The following is a 19,688-nucleotide window of genomic DNA, read 5'->3' as shown; positions in this document are numbered from 1 at the left end:
CATGGCTCACTGCAGCCTTGACCTCCTGGGCTCAAAGGATCCTTCTGCCTCAGCCTCCCGAGTAGCTGGGACTACAGGGACGTGCCACCATTCCTGGCTAATTACAAAAAAAAAAAAAAAAAAAAAAAAATGAAGGGGCTGGGTGCAATGGCTTATACCTGTACTTCTAGCATTTTGAGAGGTTGAGGTAGGAGGGTCACTTGAGCCCAAGAGTTCAAGACCAGCCTGGGCAACATAAGGAGACCCCCATCTCTATTAAAAACAAACAAAAAAACTAGCCAGGCACGGTGGTGGTGGCACATGCCTATAGTCCCAGCTACTCAGGAAGCTGAGGTGGGAGAATCGCTTGAGCTCAGAAGGTCAAGATTGCAGTGAACTACAACTATACCACTGTACTCCAGCCTGTTGCCCAGGCTGGTCTTGAACTCCTGGGCTCAAACCATCCTCTCGCCTGAGCCTCCCAAAGTGCTTGGATTATAGTTGCGAGCCACAGAATTAATTCATGTGCAGGTCCAGTTGAAGGTATGAAAAGCCAAGACAGTAGTATTTTTTTTTTCTGGCAAATTAATCTACTTGAGGATTTATTGTAGAGTTAAAAATTTATGGCTGGGCGCTGTGGCTCACACCTGTGATCCCAGTACTTCGGGAGGCTGAGGCGGGAGGATCACGAGGTCAAGAGATTGAGATCATCCTAGCCAACATGGTGAAACCCTGTCTCCACTAAAAATACAAAAATTAGCTGGGCATGGTGGTGCATGCCTGTAGTCCCAACTACTTGGGAGGGTGAGGCAGGAGAATCGCTTGAACTCAGGAGGCAGAGGTTACAGTGAGCTGAGATGGCACCACTGCACTCCAGCCTGGTGACAGAGTGAGACTCAGTCTCAAAAATATATATAAATATATATTTTATATAAATACATATTATATATATTTTATATAAATACATATTATATATTTTATATAAATACATATTATATAAATATATATTTCATAAAATACATATTATATATAATATATATATAAATATATAACTTTTATATATATTATGTGTATATATGTTATGGTTTGTACTATATATGTATCCAACTTTAGGAAATGCAATACTCTAGCTATTGTACTATTATAAGACTCAGAATACCCTTAAAGTGTCAATGCAAAAAGAACAACAGCAATTAGCATTTATATATATACTTAGTTAATCCAGCCAATGATGGTTCGTAATGTCATCAGCCCGTTGCACTAAGGGCAGCGGAGTGGAGATACTCTGGGACATACCCAAGGTCAATGTTGAGTCAGCGGGAAGGCACACAGCTCTGGCTGGGCACTTCACTTCCTCAGCTCTAAATTATGGTGCTTTCTGACTCTTTGGTCTTGGCTAGACCTAAGAAAGAAGTGACTCCACCTAAAAACAAGGTGTGTAGCCAGGAAACTGTCAAGTTGTAAGATGTAACATCTTAGTATGAAGATTTTAAGTTGTAAAGTACTGATAATCTGAAAAGCAAATTAGTGGTGGAATGGCATGCAGGATTACACAATATTTAAACAAAATGTTTGGTTTGCATCCACACATGAAATCATAATTTTTCATTAACTGTTGACTTACATTGAAAACCATGTAACCTTCTCGGTCTTGTAAAATATCTTTGCTATGATAAGGCAACTTGAAAACGACAAAATTTATCCAGAAGAGATAACTAATACTTTCATAATTTTGCCTCCCTTTTGTGAGCACGTTAAGATATTTTCTACTACTTATCGTTTTAAGGAAAGAGGCATATTAGTTTTTTTTTTTTTTTTTTAAGAGTCAGGGTCTCACTCTGCTGCCCACACTGGAGTGCAGTGGTGTGATCACAGCTCACTGCAGCCTCAACCTCCTAGACTCAAGCGGCCCTCCCACCTCAGCCTCCTGAGTAGCTGGGACTACAGATGCACGCCACCACACCTAGCTAATTTTTTATTTTTTCTAGAAACAGGGTCTCAATATGTTGCCCAGGCTGGTCTTGATCTCCTGGGCTCAAGCGATCCTCCCACCTCAGCCTCCCAAAGTGCTGGCATGACAGGCATGAGCCACAATAACTAGTGTAGTTCTATTTTAGTGGTTGGCCAACTACTTCCTCAGTCTAGACTAATCTATGCACATCTACCTAATAATTTTTCCTTAAAATATGGTTACATTGGGTGAACATTCTGCTTAAAGCCTTTGGTGGCCTCCCACTGCCCGTGAGGTAAGGTCACACACCTCAGAGCCCATGGTAGATTTTTACAGTAATGGCCTTCCAGGAATCACACCTCCCAGAATTCCCAGCGTATGTGGTCCCCTACCAAGTCGTGTGGCCATGGGACCCACTTTGACCCACAGGTTATCAGCAAGCATGACTCCCGCAGAGGCTTGAGAGGTGCTGGCACTGGGGTTTATACGCTTAGGACACCACTGCTATGGAGTGAGGACCGAGTCTGGCGTCCTTGAAGAGGAAAGACCCCATTGTGGGGGTGCATCCAGCCCACAGCCCTGCACAGGCCACAGAAGACTGCAGGTGCAGGAGTGAGTCCCGAGGGTCTGGAGAACTGCCCTGCCTTTACAGGAGAAATAAGCAGCTGTTGCTGTCTGAAGTCACCACGTTTGGGGGCAGTGAGGTACGCAGCGTGACATAGCATAACAAGCTCTGACGTGTGCATTCAAGTGCACAGTGATCTGACCCTATCCCGCCCACTCCCTAAGAGTGTGCCACCCATGCCAGTGTGGACCCCAGGTCCTGGCTTACTTTTTTTTTTTTTTTTTTTTTGAGACAGAGTCTTGCTCTGTTGCCAGGCTGGAATGCAGTGGCACGATCTCTACTCACTGCAACCTCCACCTCCCGGGTTCAAGCGATTCTCCTGCCTCAGCCTCCCAAGTAGCTGGGATTAGAGGTGCCCGCCACCACACACGGCTAATTTTTGTATCTTTAGCAAAGATGGGGCTTCATCACGTTGGCCAGGCTGGTCTCGATCTCTTGACCTTGAGATCCGCCTGCTTCAGTCTCCCAATGTGCTGGGATTCCAGGCGGGAGCCATCGCGCCCAGCTGACTTGCTGTCTTTTATGCGTGCGGCAGTGTCTGCCTGCTGAAACCTAACATCTGGCAGCTAGCTCAGCTCCTGCAGGGCTTCGGCCCTGTTCCAGTCCACACCAACCCACACCACTCAAATTCTTGTGACACTGGTCTGTACAATGCTACTAGCCATTCACCTGTAGACCTGGATTCTTTTGTTTTTTTATTTTTTTTGAGACAGGTTCTTGCTCTGTCTCCTGGGCTGGCGTGCAGAGGTACAATCACAGCTCACTGTAGCCTCGAACTTCTGGACTCAAACAATCCTCCCACCCCAGCCTCCTGATAGGTAGCACCACAGGCACATGCCACCATGCCCAACTAACTTTTTTTTTGAGACAGGTTTTTTTTTTTTTTTGAAGTCGAGTCTCACACTCTGTTGCCCAGGCTGGAGTGCAGTGGCACAATCTTGGCTCATTGCAACCTCTGCCTCCCAGGTTCAAGTGATTCTCCTGCCTCAGCCTCCCAAGTAGTTGGGACCACAAGCACGTGCCACCACGCCTGGCCAAATTTTGTATTTTTAGTAGAGACAGGGATTTACCATGTTGGATAGGCTGGTTTCCTACTTCTGACCTCAGGTGATCTGTCCACCTCAGCCTTCCAAATTGCTGAGATTACAGGCGTGAGTCACCGTGCCTGGCTCAAGCTAATTTTTAATTTTTTTTGTAGTGATGGGGTCTCGAATTCCTGGGCTGAAGCTATCCTCCTGCCTCAGACTCCCAAAGTGCTGGAATTACAGGCACAAGCCACCACGCCCAGCCTGCCTTGTGTTCTAACGTAACTGTGGACTGCACAACTAGCAGCCTCAACTATTTCCAAATTCTCACCAAGGTCTTTACACATTTACCTACATTTCTCAATGGCTTCAGCAGAGGCACAACCAGATGGCCTGCAGAAATTCTGGAATTACTTTCTGAAGCACAGAATACTCCCCAGGAGGTGCTAAAGTGGCGAGAGCCCTTTGGGGAGAAGCCTTGTTAGCAGGAAGCTAAGCTGTAGGCAGCTCACTGGCTCACCTTGTAAAACTCTGCAGCTCATGCTAGAAATAAAGAAAGAAAGAAAAAAAAGAGGCAGCTCATGCTAGAAAGAAAAAAACAAAAACGAACCAAAAAAAACCTGCAGGTCACAGTGATTTCCTTCACAAGGACATCTAAAGCAATGACTTTGTGGCCTTGTGACTAAGCAATCTTCGAGGGAGAGTCAGAAGTGCATGGCTCTGGCTCTCTGGAGGACGGGGGCACCTGCAGAAGTCACGGGGACTGCTGGAGGGCAAGGGAGCAAAATCCCAGACCTGCTGCACTTCCTGCCGCTGAAATCCCCGAAAGCACAGCGAGGCAGAAGAGAGTGAATGAGTTTACTTTTCCAGCGACTACACACAATGATGTTCCTCTTCACCCAGAGTCCACAGTCTAGCCAGCTCATGCCCCTTCCTGGGGCAGGTTCATGCTGAGCGTGGGTGAGGCCACAGGTTTATTTTCAAAATATCAATAGGGAGCAACCAAAGGTGTGGTGTGGCAAAAAATATACCTAAGAGGCTGGGCGTGGTGGCTCATGTCTGTAATTCTAGCACTTTGGGAGGTTGAGGAGGGTGGATTACCTGAGGTCAGGAGTTCGAGACCAGCCTGGTAAACATGGTGAAACCCCGTCTCTACTAAAAATACAAAAATTAGCTGGGCATGGTGGTGCACACCTGTAATCCCAACTACTTGGGAGGCTGAGGCAGAAGCATCGCTTGAGCCCAGGAGGCAGAGGTTGCAGTGAGCCGAGATTGCTCCACTGCACTCCAGCCTAGGTGACAGAGCAAGACTCTGAAAAAAGAAAGAAAGAAGAGATAAGAAAAAGATGTAAAACTTGATCTGAAGCTGCCTTCAAATCTTACTGTCAGAAACTACATTTCTACTTATGTTACTTGGTGACGTAAGTAGAACCGTCGGAGAGGATGAAATTGGGGTCTGAATGTTTTGGGGGTGACACTTGCTACATTTTGGGGGAGAACTGTCTTGACCATGTTAGAATTTGGTGATTGCTAGCATTTTAAGTTTTTTTTTTTTTTTTTTTTTTTTGAGGCGGAGTCTCCTCTGTCGCCCAGGCTGGAGTGCAGTGGCCGGATCTCAGCTCACTGCAACCTCCACCTCCCGGGTTCACGCCATTCTCCTGCCTCAGCCTCCCGAGTAGCTGGGACTACAGGCGCCCGCCACCTCGCCTGGCTAGTTTTTTGTATTTTTTTAGTAGAGACGGGGTTTCACCGTGTTCGCCAGGATGGTCTCGATCTCCTGACCTCGTGATCCACCCGTCTCGGCCTCCCAAAGTGCTGGGATTACAGGCTTGAGCCACCGCGCCCGGGCCATTTTAAGTTTTTAAGGTGATTACTGATGCATTTTAATAACATTCGTCTCTCAGGAGGAAAATGCGTATCAGCTTCCTAAACGCAAATCTCTTTTTTTTTTTTTTTTGAGACGGAGTCTCGCCGTGTCGCCCAGGCTGGAGTGCAGTGGCGCGATCTCGGCTCACTGCAAGCTCCGCCTCCCGGGTTCCCGCCATTCTCCCGCCTCAGCCTCCGAGTAGCTGGGACTACAGGCGCCCGCCACCGTGCCCGGCTAGTTTTTTGTATTTTTAGTAGAGACGGGGTTTCACCGTGTTAGCCAGGAGGGTCTCGATTTCCTGACCTCGTGATCCACCCGCCTCGGCCTCCCAAAGTGCTGGGATTACAGGCTTGAGCCACCGCGCCCGGCCCCTAAACGCAAATCTCTTAAACTAACAACTCTGGTTCACAAAGACAGGCCAACACCAATACTCAAGTTCATTTTCAATGAAGCATAGATTTTGACATGAGAATCTAAGTCCAACCGTTTAATTTAGATGTTTTCCCATTCAGGCTAAAAAAAAGTTGTTTTTTGTTTTTTTTCTTTTTTGAGACAGGCCCTTACTCTGTTGCTCAGGCTGGGGTGCAGTGGCACGATCAGAGCTCACTGCAGCCTCAACCTAAGTGATCACTCCGCCACACACTCCTGAGTAGCTGGGACTACAGGCACGCGCCACCACGTTCAGCTAATTTCATGCAGGCTAAAAATAATGTTTGTCATGTTACTATCAAAAGTGACACACTGGGGGAAAAAAAGATGAAAAATGTGACACATCTAAAGACAAGAAATTCTTTTATATACATAAAAGGAGAGTAATTTCTGTGCTGTAGGACACTAACTTATAAATGTCTTATGTACACGTTTTATATTTGTTCGTTTACTAAGAATTTGGTTTAAAAAGCAGAAAGCACAGTTTTATAGTTAAAAGACATCACTTAGAATAGCCTCGCTTTCATTCAATCGACCTGTTTCAAATACGCTAACATCATTGTGTACGGTCATTGCAAAGTTGTGTAGATTGAATTCGTTGTAAATAATTTTTGCCACTTAAAAGTATTTAAAAATTCAATACTAAGCATTTGAAACTAATTAAATATTTACTGAGTGGCTTTATATATAATCAATGCAGAAAAAGACTTACCATTTACAGCTTTCTCATAATTTTTCCCCAGGTTTATTAAATTTCGCAGCCCAGGATTGAACTGTTCCATAACATTCTGCCAAACAAAACACACAAATTAATAAAATAAACAAACAATAAACCGAGTCATTTTCAGATTTTGTTGCTGTGCAGCCCAGGATAGCTATGGACGCCTAAATGCTGATGTAAAAACCACGAAGAACACCTATTCCCTTACCCAATGGAACAGGGCTCACAGGAGGCAAGGTGCCTGTAATCCTGGCAGTTCTCAGTTTCCCAAGGAGCTGCCTGGAATCTGCTATAATCAGAACAGGCAGCAGGCATTCATGTCTCTACCATACCCTGCAGGGACTGTAGGCCTGGCATCCTCTTGGGTTTGAGTGGATTGCTAATGGTTCTCACTCTAGCGTTAACGAACGCCAGTGCAGGATCAGCTATCTGTATTTAATTACAAAGGCAATGTTTTGAATAGATTTCAATAGATTTCAATAAATTTCTATCCATTGAATCGAAATTTCCAGGAATTTTTGTTTTTATTTTGCCTAATTATAGGGGTGTGGGTGCGGAGGGACATGGAAGGGGGCGTTGGTGGCATGTTGCTGATGGCCCCAGGACACAGGCCTGCCTGGAAACTTCTTTCTGGGTGTCCCGGGCATTTTTCTTTTTTTTTTTGAAACAAAGTCTCACTCTGTCACCCAGGCTGGAGTACAGTGGTGCAATCTCAGCTCAGTGCAACCTCCGTCTCCCAGGGTTCAAGCAATTCTCCTGCCCCAGCCTCCTGAGTAGCTGAGATTACAGTAGACCATCACCACACCCAGCTAACTTTTTTTTTTTGAGATGGAGTCTCACACTCTTGCCCAGGCTGGAGTGCAGCGGCGCCATCTTGGCTCACTGCAAGCTCTGCCTCCCAGGTTCACGCCATTCTCCTGCATCAGCCTCCCAAGTAGCTGGGACTATAGGCGCCCGCCACCATGCCCGGCTAATTTTTTGTATTTTTAGTAGAGACGGGGGTTTCACCATGTTAGCCAGGATGGTCCCGATCTCCTGACCTTGTGATCTGCCTGCCTTGGCCTCCCAAAGTGCTGGGATTATAGGCGTGAGCCACCGTGCCTGGCCGACACCTGGCTAATTTTTATATTTTTAGTAGAGACAGGGTTTTGCCATGTTGGCCAGCCTGGTCTTAAACTCCTGACCTCAGGTTATCTGCCCACCTTGGCCTCCCAAAGTGCGGGGATTACAGGCATGAGCCACCGTGCCCGGCCGACACCTGGCTAATTTTTATATTTTTAGTAGAGACAGGGTTTTGCCATGTTGGCCAGCCTGGTCTTAAAACTCCTGACCTCAGGTTATCTGCCCACCTTGGCCTCCCAAAGTGCGGGGATTACAGGCATGAGCCACCGTGCCCGGCCGACACCTGCTAATTTTTATATTTTTAGTAGAGACAGGGTTTTGCCATGTTGGCCAGGCTGGTCTTGAACTCCTGACCTCAGGTTATCTGCCCACCTTGGCCTCCCGAAGTGCAGAGATTACAGGCATGAGCCACCGTGCCCACCTCCCTGGCATTTTTCCAGTGATTATTCACTGAGGGCATGTGGAGTAACTATCATGGGCCAAGCCCTGCACATGCAGCTAAGGATGAGACGACACAGTTTCCCTCTCACGGATTTCATGGTGCAGCCTGTGGCCAGGTTTCATTTTAACATGTGTTATTCCTGTATCACTAGGAAGTCATAAAGACAATTGCTAGAATAAGTATAAGACAAATGCTAGAATAAGTATAAGACAAACAACTATTTGGGATGTGGGTCTCAATTTTAAAATCCCCTAACTTTGAAGTACAGACAGTAAGTCATTCCTATGGTACTCAGACTTCACGACTCACAACACGTGGCGATTGTGTTTGTTCCGTCCAGGAACAATAAGCTTCATGATATTAATCACCCCAAAGAGATCATTTAAGTCTCATCGACCCCTTCCCCAAAAGCATACTCCATTTATATAGATGACCAATACAAAAAAGAATGAACTACTACGCAACATTCAAAGAGGCAGGTGCTTTACACACATACCCTTCAGAATAAATGAATCAGGAGGAGACAGAGAATAGGATGACTCTTGTTTTTAATCGAACAGTGGTAACGATGAAAAACAACCCATGCCTTGACCTTCTCATAGCCCTGGTCTTACAACCAAGAGCACTTTCAGCTACGCTCCTATTTTTGTATTTATTGCTACAGTTTTGAATATATATATATATTTAATATTCTTGATTTCTTGATTTTGGAGAGTAACTGCAGCTTCCTACGACAGCAGATGAGGTCTCGGCTCTCTATACCTCTCGGTCTTCCTTTCCAGTGGACTTTCTATGCAATTAGATGGCAATTTCCTGATAAATCTAGAGTCAGTGTTCATTATGACTTTGTACTAAGGCTGACGGTTCCCTTTCTCGGTAAAGCTTGGCTGTTTTTCCTGCGATGGATAATTGTTTCTTTCCACCCCGCCAACTTTGCTTAGTTTTCTGTTTATCTACCTTAAACTTGTCCTCATGCTGTATTAGACTTGGCTGAGGCCTATCGGTGTTATTTTTCCAGTGTACAAAACTCTCAGCTAATCGCCTGTTCCGTTTTTCCCTCGACTTCCTCTGAGGACTCTCCACCACCTTGCTCAGCGTGGCTTGACTGTCACGGTCGCCCTAGCATGGCCCTCCTGGTGGCCTGTGGCAGGGCTCTTGTCAGCCAGGTCCACATCTTCCTCTTTCTCCAAAATGGAGATCATGCTCCAAAAATGATCGAAGAACTGACGCGTGAGAGGTAAATCTGAGTCCCCATGTGTCTGAAATTACCTTTACCTTGACATTTGCTTGCTGTTTTGCTAAGTAGAGCAGAGTAGATTGAAACTAGTTTCCTTAGAATTTTTAAGACATCACTTGGTCAGGCATGGTGGCTCATGCTTGTAATCCCAGAACTCTGGGAGGCTGAAGTGGGAGGATCACCGCATAAGCCCAGGAGTTTCAGACCCACCTGGACAACATATCGAGACCCCCATCACTACAAAAAATAAAAACAATGAGCCAGGTGTGGTGGCTTGTGCCTGTGGTCCCAGCTACTTGGGAGGATCACTTGAGCCCAGGAGTTTGAGGCTGCAGTTAGTTGTGACTGCACCACTTCACTCCAATTTGGGTGACAGAGTGAGGCAATGTCTTAAAAAAAAAAAAAAAAAAAAAGAGGGACAGAGAGATATTACTCCACTGTCTTTAGCATTTGGGTCTGCTGAAGTCAGCTGCCAGTTCTTCCGATGTGACTTTTTTTTTTAAAGCTTATTTCTGGAAGCCTTCTCTTGATTTCTGTGTTCTGAAATTGCACCATGGTCTGTCCCAGTGGTTTTTTTATTTTTATTTTTATTTTACTGGATACTCAGTGGGACCCCTAGCCACGTGGAGAATTATGTCCTTCAGGTCCAAATATCGTTCCTGTTTTATTTCTTGTCTCTTCATTCTTTCTGGAACTCTGATGAAGATTTTATATATCCTGGATTTATTCTCTACCCTTTTTTGATTTTCTGCCTTCTGTATTTTTGTTCTACAACTCAAACAGATATCCTCAACTTTACGTTCCAATTCTATTTTTTTAATTTGATATACCTTAATTTCTCAGAGCAAGTTCATGTTTCTTGATTGTTTTGTTTGGGTTTGGTTTTTGAGATGGAGTTTCACTCTGCTGCCCAGGCTGCAGTGCAGTGGTGTGATCCTGGCTCACTACAACCTCTGCCACCCAGGCTGAAGTGATCCTCCTGCCCCATCCTCTCAAGTAGCTGGGATCACTGGCATGCTCCACCATGCCTGGCTAATTTTTCATATTTTTTGTAGAGACGGGGTTTCGCCATGTTGCCCAGGCTGGTCTAGAATTCCTGAGCTCAAGCAATCTGCCTACCTTGGCCTCCCAAAGTGCTGGGATTACAGGTGTGAGCCACTGCGCCCAGCCTTTTGATTGCTTCTTTTTAAAAGTACCCTCCTGTTCTTGTCTTATAGATGCAGTATCTTCTCCTGTCTGAATTGTAATTTTTTGGTGTGTTTTATTCCAGTTCCCATATCATCTCCCGATTATCTTTCACTGTTTGATATCCCTGTCTTTCATGTTAGAAACTCTCCTCAATCGTGTGGTGATCCCTGATGGTCAGTTCGTATTTAGGAGTGCAGCCGGTCACCGCCGGCTGGAAGCTGTGGGTGTGTGTCCAGGGCAGTGGCTGACTTGCTGGCTTCATTCCGAGCGAATGGCCACTCTACAGTCATCAGGGGCCACTGGGCTTCTGCTGAGAACTTTCTAATTTCCTGTCATTGGGTGGGGGACAATCATCGGATGGTCAGCTTTCCCAGTCAGGAAGGGGGCCGGGACCGGAGAGTTCGCAGCTGATTTTCAGGGAATTCCTCTGTTTTCAGCTCAGAGTTCTGCCTCCTCCACCCTTGGCTGCTGTTTCCAAGTCTAGAACATCTCAGATTATCCTGAGGTTCAATCTCTGCTCTGCCAAGCAGAGGGAGCTGCTGGTGGTGGCTGGGGTATGGGAGGGAAGCCAGGAGCTCCGCCACCCTGTGCACCACACTCCGATTCCCACCCCCACCTTCTGCAGCCCAGTCCTCAGCCTCTGTGGCCCCCAGGGTGAATGGCTCAGTTCCCATCAGACTCCTTTCCCCAGGTTCTTTAGGCTCTCTGAGGTCAGTGGGCACACTCTGTCCATTTTCTATCACCCCAGATGTCTTTGAGTCTCTTGTCAGTGGATGTTTCCCAGGTCTTTTTGCACTGTGGATTTATTAGTTTTGTTTTTAATTCCTTTGACATCATTTTAATGGGTTCTCAAAAGGAAGAAAATAAAATACACAAGGTGTCTCTCCCATGCCTGCCTGGAAGCCCACTCACCTGGTGTCACTAGAGGCAGTCAGGTGCTTGGCACCTACGCACAACCAGTGGCCAGGAAGCCCCAGAGACAGCAAACTCCCCCATGATCCTCTCTACAAGCTGGCGAAGCCTCAGTACGTAGCCACAGCTGCTCTTTTTATTTTTCTTGCTTTTCTTTTTTCTTTTCTTCCCTCCCCCCTTCTTCTCTCCTTTCTTCCTTCTTCTCTTTTTAAGACAGGGTTTTGATCTGTCACCCAGGCTGGAGTACAGCGGCATGATCACCTCTCACTGTAGCCTCAAACTCTTGGGCTCAAGTGATCCTCCTGCCTCAGCTTCCCGAGCAGCTGGGAGGTATGTGCCACCATGCCCAGGTAATTAAAAAAATTTATTTTATTTTATTTTTTAGAGACAGGGTCTTGCTATGTTGTCCAGGCTGGTATGTCCACAGCTGTTATTTCTGTCATCTCTTTTCAATTCTTTTGTTTTGGGGATTTTTATTTTGAAATGGTTTAAGACTCATAAGAGTTGTAAAAATAATACACAGAGTTCCCAGGTATGCTTCCTGCAATGTTATCTTCTATAACCATAGTATATTATCAAACCCAGGAAACTGTCACTGCTACAGCACTATTAACTAAACTACAGGTCTTATTTGGATTTTCCCTCTTTTTGTATCACTCATTTTTGGGGGGAGGGTTTCATCATTTCCTTTTTCTTGAGACGGAGTCTTGCTCTGTTGCCCAGGTTGGAGTGCAGTGGTACGATCTCAGTTCACTGCAACCTCCACCTCCCGGGTTCAAGCAATTCTCCTGCCTCAGCCTTCTGAGTAGCTGGGATTACAGGCACGCACCACCACACCTGGCTAATTTTTGTATTCTTAATAGAGATGGGGTTTCGCCATGTTGGTGAAACTGCCTGGCTGGGTTTCATCATTTCTATGAAATTTTCTCATACATGTAGAGTGCTACGACCATCATCGCAAGTAAAACATGGAACTGTTCCACTAACACACATGCCTGTTTTGTGCCACTACTTCATAATCACGCCCTCCTCACCAATCCTCACCTCAGGCAACTCCTGAGCTCAATCTATGATTCTGTCATCGTGAGAATGCTATATAAAAGGAATCATGGCCGGGCGCAGTGGCTCATGTCTGTAATCCCAGCACTTTGGGAGACCACGTTGGGTAGATCACCTGAAGTCAGGAGTTCAAGACCAGCCTGGCCAACATGGCGAAACCTCGTCTCTACTAAAAAATACAAAAATTAGCAGGCATGGTGGCATGTGCCTGTAATCCCAGCACTCAGGAAGATGAGGCCGGAATTGCTTGAATCTGGGAGGCAGAGGTTGCAGTGAGCTGAGACTGTGCCATTGCACTCCAGCCTAGGTGACAGAGTGAGACGCCATCTCAAAAACAAAACAAAATAAAAAAAGGAATCATGGGAAGCCGAAGAGGGTGAATCACAAGGTCAGAAGATCGACACCATCCTGGCCAATATAGTGAAACTCCGCCTCTACTAAAAATACACGAATTAGCTGGCGTGGTGGTGCCTGCTTGTAATCCCAGCTACTTGGGAGGCTGAGGCAGAAGAATCACTTGAACCTAGGAGGCGGAGGTTGCAGTGGGCTGAGATTGCACCACTGCACTCCAGCCTGGTGACAGAGCGAGACTCCGTCTCAAACAAAACAAAACAAAAACAAAACAAAAAAACGCACAGAAAAGGAATCGTATAGTATGTGGCATTTTAAGATTGCCCTTTTCACCCAGCACAATGCCTTAAGATGTATCCAAGTTGTTGGATGTAGTTTACCACTTTTGTTTTTTGCGATTAGTATTCCATGATATGGATATATTAGTTTGTTTATCCACATACTTGTTGAAGAGGACCTGGCTTGTTTCCAGGTTTTTACAATTCTAAGCAAAGCTGCGATGAGCGATCACGTACAGGTTTTTACGTGAGCTTACGCTTTCATATCTCTAGGATAACCTGGGGGTTCAACAGCTGCGTCACATGGTAGGCACATGTTTAACTTTATAAGAAACTGCCACTTTTTTTTTTTTTTCAGAACGGGTACACCATTTTACATCCCCATTAGCACTCTGAGATTTCACTCATTTTCAAAATCTGATAATTTCATTAGCACATGGCTACTTTCTAATTAAAAGATATTTTAATTTAGTTTAAAGATACTGAAAATTCTACAGGCCACACGTGGTGACTCATGCCTGTAATCCCAAGCACTCTGGGAGGCCAAGGGAGGTGGGGTGTTTGAGCCCAGGAGTTTGAGACCAGCCTGGGCAACATGGTTGAAACCCCATCTCTACCAAAAACACAAAAATTTGCTGGGTGTGGTGGTGGGTGCCTGTAGTCCCAGCTACTCAGGAGGTTGAGGTAGGAGAATCGCTTGAACCCAAGAGATGGAGGTAGCAGTGAGATCGTGCCACTGCACTCCAGCCTGGGTGATAAAGCGAGACCCTGTCTCGAAAAATAAAATACAATTCATATGATATTCTAATGAGGCTGGATGTAGGTAAAAACACAAGAAAACTGACAGAGAGCTGACCCTGCTCAATAATGTACGAGCACCACAGAAAGCAGCCCAGATCTGTTCTTTCCTGCGGATATTCCTTCTCCAAATACAATACGAGGAAGGTCTCATTTGATTTCCTGATGTAATTCTTTTTTTTTTTTTTTTTTTTTTTTTTTTTTTTTGAGACAGAGTTTTGCTCTGTTGCCCAGGCTGGAGTGCAATGGAGCCATCTCGGCTCACTGCAATCTCCACCTCCCAGGTTCATGCGACTCTCATGCCTCGGCCTCCCGAGTAACTGGGATTACAGGTGCCTGCAACCACATCCGGCTAATTTTTGTTTTTTTAGTAGAGATGGTGTCTCACCATGTTGCCCAGGCTGGTTTTGAACTCCGGACCCTGGGTGATTCACCCGCCTTGGCCTCCCAAAATGCTGGGATTACCGGCATGAGCCATCACACTCAGCCAATTTTCTGATATAATTCTTAAAATGTTCACATATAACCCTAACATCTTAAAATACCAAGAACAACAAATTAATGAGAACTTCCACAGTTAACATCATACACAAATCCCTATCCAAATGATTCTACCAGAGAGGGGCAAAAAAAAAAAAAAAAAGTTCAACTAAGACTTGAGACTAGGCTGGGCACGGTGGCTCACGCCTGTAATCACAGCACTTTGGGAAGCCAAGGTGGGTGGATCACGAGTTCAAGAGATCGAGACCACACTGGCCAACATGGCGAAACCCCATCTCTACTAAAAACACAAAAATTAGCCGGGCGTGGTGGTGGGTGCTTGTAGTCCCAGCTATTCAGGAGGCTGAGACAGGAGAATCTCTTGAACCCGGGAAGCAGAGGTTGCAGTGAGCTGAGATGGCGCCGCTGCACTCCAGCCTGGCAACAGAGTGAGGCTCCGTCTTTAAAAAAAAAAAAAAAAAGATTTGAGACTACAATCAGCTTGCAGTCAACACTGAGTTTTTAAGCTTGAAAAGTTTCAACATATATACTTCTTTATTACTGTACTTAGGTTCAGCTACAGAAATGTTTTCTCCCAGAAATTTTGGCCCTTTTTTTGAGACGAAGTCTCACACTGTTGCCCAGGCTGGAGTGCAGTGGTGCCATCTCGGCTCACTGCAAGCTCTGCCTCCCAGGTTCATGCCATTCTCCTGCCTCGGCCTCCTGAGCAGCTGGGACTACAGGCGCCCACCACCACATCTGGCTAATTTTTTGTATTTTTAGTACAGACGGTGTTTCACCGTGTTGGCCAGGATGGTCTCGATCTCCTGACCTCGTGATCCACCCGCCTCCGCCTCCCAAGGTGCTGGGATTACAGGCGTGAGCCACCGCGCCCGGCCCATTTTGGTCTTTTTAACAGTGGAAAATCCATTCCTATATTGGCTCTTGGCCATTCATGTAGTTGTTTTAGCTGAAGTACATGTTATTTTTAAACCCAGGGACAAAAAAGCAATGCTGCCTTTGTATCCCAAAACCTGTAAAGTTGTATAGTGGTTGTGGATGCACTTGTGAATGGGAAGGGTCCTACATTTTGGGGGAGAGCTGTAGTTGAGGCAAAGGTCAGTGCTAGTGCAAGGCTTGTGAAGACCTGAATTGTTAAACAGCCTACAATGTTAAGAGTCATCAGGAGTAGTGAACAAATTCATTTTAAGTTTGGCACTAAGAATTAAAGGGCTTAGGATACCAAGTGAATCTTAACAAAGTGAACAGAAAAAGTATGAATGGGGCAAGCAGCACTGTTACTTAAAAAAAAAAAAAAAAAAAGCAAAAGCTTAGTCTATCTCCACCAGTTACTGCCTGGCAAGGAGGATACTCTGTCAAACTGGTTTTCACCAGAATGAGTTTCATTTCCATCCAGGAAAGGGCATGCATAGTTATGGTTGCACAATACATTCTAAGCTAATGGCAATATCACTCTTCTACTTGTGCTGAGTCACATACAAAGAAGGCTTGCTGGGTTCTACCGCAAAACCTTAGCGATATTAGAAAATTAGAGATTAGTGGCCGGGCGCGGTGGCTCAAGCCTGTAATCCCAGCACCTTGGGAGGTGGAGACGGGTGGATCACGAGGTCAGGAGATCGAGACCATCCTGGCTAACACCGTGAAACCCCGTCTCTACTAAAAAATATAAAAAACTAGCCGGGCGAGGTGGCGGGAAGCCTGTAGTCCCAGCTGCTTGGGAGGCTGAGGCAGGAGAATGGCGTAAACCCGGGAGGCGGAGCTTGCAGTGAGCTGAGATCCGGCCACTGCACTCCAGCCTGGGCGATAGAGCGAGACGCTGTCTCAGGAAAAAAAAAAAAAATTAGTGATTAGCTATTCTAAATAAAATGTTGGAGGACAGTCCCCCTGGAACCAGCATGCACTTTCCACCAGATTTCTAGCTGCCCTGTTTACCTCCGCATTTCCCCTGCCTCTGTAGAGTTACAGATCATAATTATGAATTATGATTATGAGAAATGAATGATGCAATCTTACGATGGTTTTAACTTCCTTAGCATTTGGACTTTTTATAACTCATTTTAAAAATAATTACCAATATGGAACTATGCATAAATTAACTGTGTATATTTATAATTAATAAAGTATACATTAATTCAATTATGACTAGCCAGATAAGCTGAGTGGACTTTACACTTCTAAGAATTAGTTTCTCTTTTAGTTTCTTTCTTTCTTTCTTTTTTTTGAGATGGAGTGTCGCTCTGTTGCCCAGACTGGAGTGCAGTGGCGTGATCTCGGCTCACTGCAAACTCCGCCTCCCGGGTTCATGCCATTCTCCTGCCTCAGCCTCCCGAGTAGCTGGGACTATAGGTGCCTGCCACCACGCCTGGCTAATTTTTTGTATTTTTAGTAGAGATGGAGTTTCACCATGTTAGCCAGGATGCTATCTCCTGACCTCGCGATCCGCCTGCCTCGGCCTCCCAAAGTGCTGGGATTACAGGCATCAGCCACCGCGCCCGGCTCTCTTTCAGTTTATTTTAGTAGTTCTCTATAGGCCGGGTCTGGTGGCTCATGTCTGTAATTCCAGCACTTTGGGAGGCGAGATGGCCAGATTACCTGAGGTCAGGAATTCGAGACCAGCCTGGGCAACATGGTGGAACTCTGTCTACTAAAAATACAAAAATTAGCCGGGCTTGGTGGCAGGCACCTGTAGCCCCAGCTACTCAGCAGGCTGAGGCAGGAGAATTGCTTGAATCCGGGAGGTAGAGGTTGCAGTGAGCTGAGATGGCACCTCTGCTCTCCAGCCTGGGTGATAGAGCGAAACTCAGTCTCAAAAAAAAAAAAAAAAAAAAAAAAAAAGTTCTCTATATGCACAAGGACAAATTATTTGATATTTCAGTGCTTTGTTTTTCTCAGCTAAAAGTATATTTATGATAAATAAACATTAAAAGTGATTTAAGAATCTATAAGTAAATACGCAGTTCTGTGGCTTGTATGTATCCTTGAAATTTTATATATTATTCTATACAATCTCATACAAATTAACCGATATCACAAATGTTCAAACCAATCAGGGCACATTCTAATGTCATGTGGCAAAAACAGCTGTAACAAGGGTTAACTGAGGATATGTCGAGATCGATTTTGTTTTTTTTTTTTTTTTTCAGACGGAGTCTCACTCTGTCACCCAAGCTGGAGTGCACTGGCCAGATCTCAGCTCACTGCAAGCTCCGCCTCCCGGGTTCACGCCATTCTCCTGCCTCAGCCTCCCGAGTAGCTGGGACTACAGGTGCCCGCCACCTCGCCCGGCTAGTTTTTTGTATTTTTTTAGTAGAGACGGGGTTTCACCGTGTTAGCCAGGATGGTCTCGATCTCTTGACCTTGTGATCCGCCCGCCTTGGCCTCCCAAAGTGCTGGGATTACAGGCTTGAGCCACCGCGCCCGGCCTGTGTTTTTGTTTTTTTTTTTTTTTTTTGAGACACAGTCTTGCTGTCTCCCAGGCTGCAGTGCAGTGACCAGTGGTGTGATCTTGGCTCACTGCAACCTCAGCCTCCTAAGATCAAGCAATTTTCGTGCCTGAGGAGTAGCTGGGATTACAGGTGCCCACTACCATGCCCGGCTAATTTTTGTGTTTTTACTAGAGACGGGGTTTCACCATGTTGGCCAGGCTGGTCTCGAGCTCCTGACCTCAGGTGATCCGGCCACCTCAGCCTCCCAAAGTGCTGGGACTACAGGCATGAGCCACCGCGCCCAGTCAAGATCAATTTTATTTGTAGGAAATCTTGCTTCCTTCTTCCTTAAGTGTTGCTGGAAGCTGCTGTTCCTGGACTAACATCACCAATACTTGATCACCCGCTCTTCCTTTAGGGAAAGTATTAGTAAGCAAATCTGGCATGGAGACAGCTGCCTGTGAGCTAACAGATGGTCACAAGAGTCATGCTGTTCATACCAATCATGAATTTGGAGTACAAGTACAGAAAAAGTAGACAACTGGGATGTTTCTCTTTGAGGTATTGAGTTAGATCAGAAATACTCACCGAAATACATAAACCCACAAAAATGCCTTTTGTTGGTCAAATACGAGTAATGTTTTGGTTCCCTATTGGTCTATATTAGCTATTTTATTAGCTATCTTGCATTATGTATTAGTTTGCATTATCTGTAACTTATAAGATGCCATCTCAATAGCAATGGGCCTGGAAGGTGTGGGGAACTTGGCAGAAAGAAAATCTGGCCTTGACTTCTTGGGCAAATCACATCACCAACTCCGTGAGCCTCTACAAAGCCTGAGTCTCCTCCTGTCTACAATGGGAATCAGTGACACTTTCTAGCTCATGAGGGGCATGAGGATTCAGTGAGGTTGATAGCACCTGATACTCAGTACACTGAACCACCTGTAGTAATTAATATTCTAAGAGAAAAGCTCTAAAATATGAGTCAAGTCTCCAAACAGAGGAGCACTCCTATTTACACAGGTATCTCCAGGAACCTCCACTTCCTGTTAAGTGGCATCAGCTCTTTAACCCTGGTGTCATTCTCAGGACAAGGGAGATCATGAACACAGCACCTCTGGAGAAGGGTATGGGACAAAGGACATTGAAGGTGTTATGATCTTCTGCTTTATTCGGTTGAGAACATTTTATTATTTATTTTGAGATAGGGTCTTGCTCAGTTGCCCAGGCTGGAGTATAGAGGCAAGAACATGGTTTACTGCAGCCTTGACCTCCTGAGATCAAGCAATCCTCCCCACTCAGCCTCCTGAGTAGGTGGGACTACAGATGCATACCACCATATCCGGCTAATTTTTGGATTTTTTTGTAGAGACGGGGTCTTGCTATGTTGCCCAGGCTGGTCTTGAACTCCTGGATTCAAGCAATCCTCCCCCCTCAGCCTCCTGAATAGGTGGGACTACAGACGCATACCACCATATCCGGCTAATTTTTGGATTTTTTTGTAGAGACGGGGTCTTGCTATGTTGCCCAGGCTGGTCTTGAACTCCTGGACTCAAGCAATCCTCCTACCTCAGCCTCCCAGAGTGCTGGGATTACACATGTGAGCCACCATATCTGGCCATAGAACATTTATGTCATTAATTTTTGCCATTTGAGGCACATTTTAACACGTACAGAGGGCTACTATGAATCTGGCTCTATGTCTTAACATTTTACATGGATTGTCTCAACTGATCCTAACATCGTGGCTTATTAACCCCACTTTACAGACAAGA

At 45.6% G+C, this 19,688-nt stretch overlaps 1 protein-coding gene across 2 annotated transcripts in view; it reads right to left on the bottom strand.

Annotated features, from left to right (window-relative positions):
* The window catches only part of BAIAP2L1 (BAR/IMD domain containing adaptor protein 2 like 1), a 111,624-nt gene that overhangs the window by 66,038 nt on the left and 25,898 nt on the right, over positions 1-19,688 (bottom strand). For both annotated transcript variants that reach the window (XM_030933089.1, XM_010388450.2), the window contains exon 2: positions 6,589-6,664. In XM_030933089.1, the coding sequence (XP_030788949.1) occupies positions 6,589-6,664 (76 nt within the window). The remainder of the gene's footprint in view (positions 1-6,588; positions 6,665-19,688) is intronic.

Source organism: Rhinopithecus roxellana, chromosome 6 (assembly GCF_007565055.1).
Source record: "Rhinopithecus roxellana isolate Shanxi Qingling chromosome 6, ASM756505v1, whole genome shotgun sequence".
Lineage (NCBI taxonomy): Eukaryota > Metazoa > Chordata > Mammalia > Primates > Cercopithecidae > Rhinopithecus > Rhinopithecus roxellana.
This window is presented reverse-complemented; position numbering and strand designations above follow the sequence as displayed.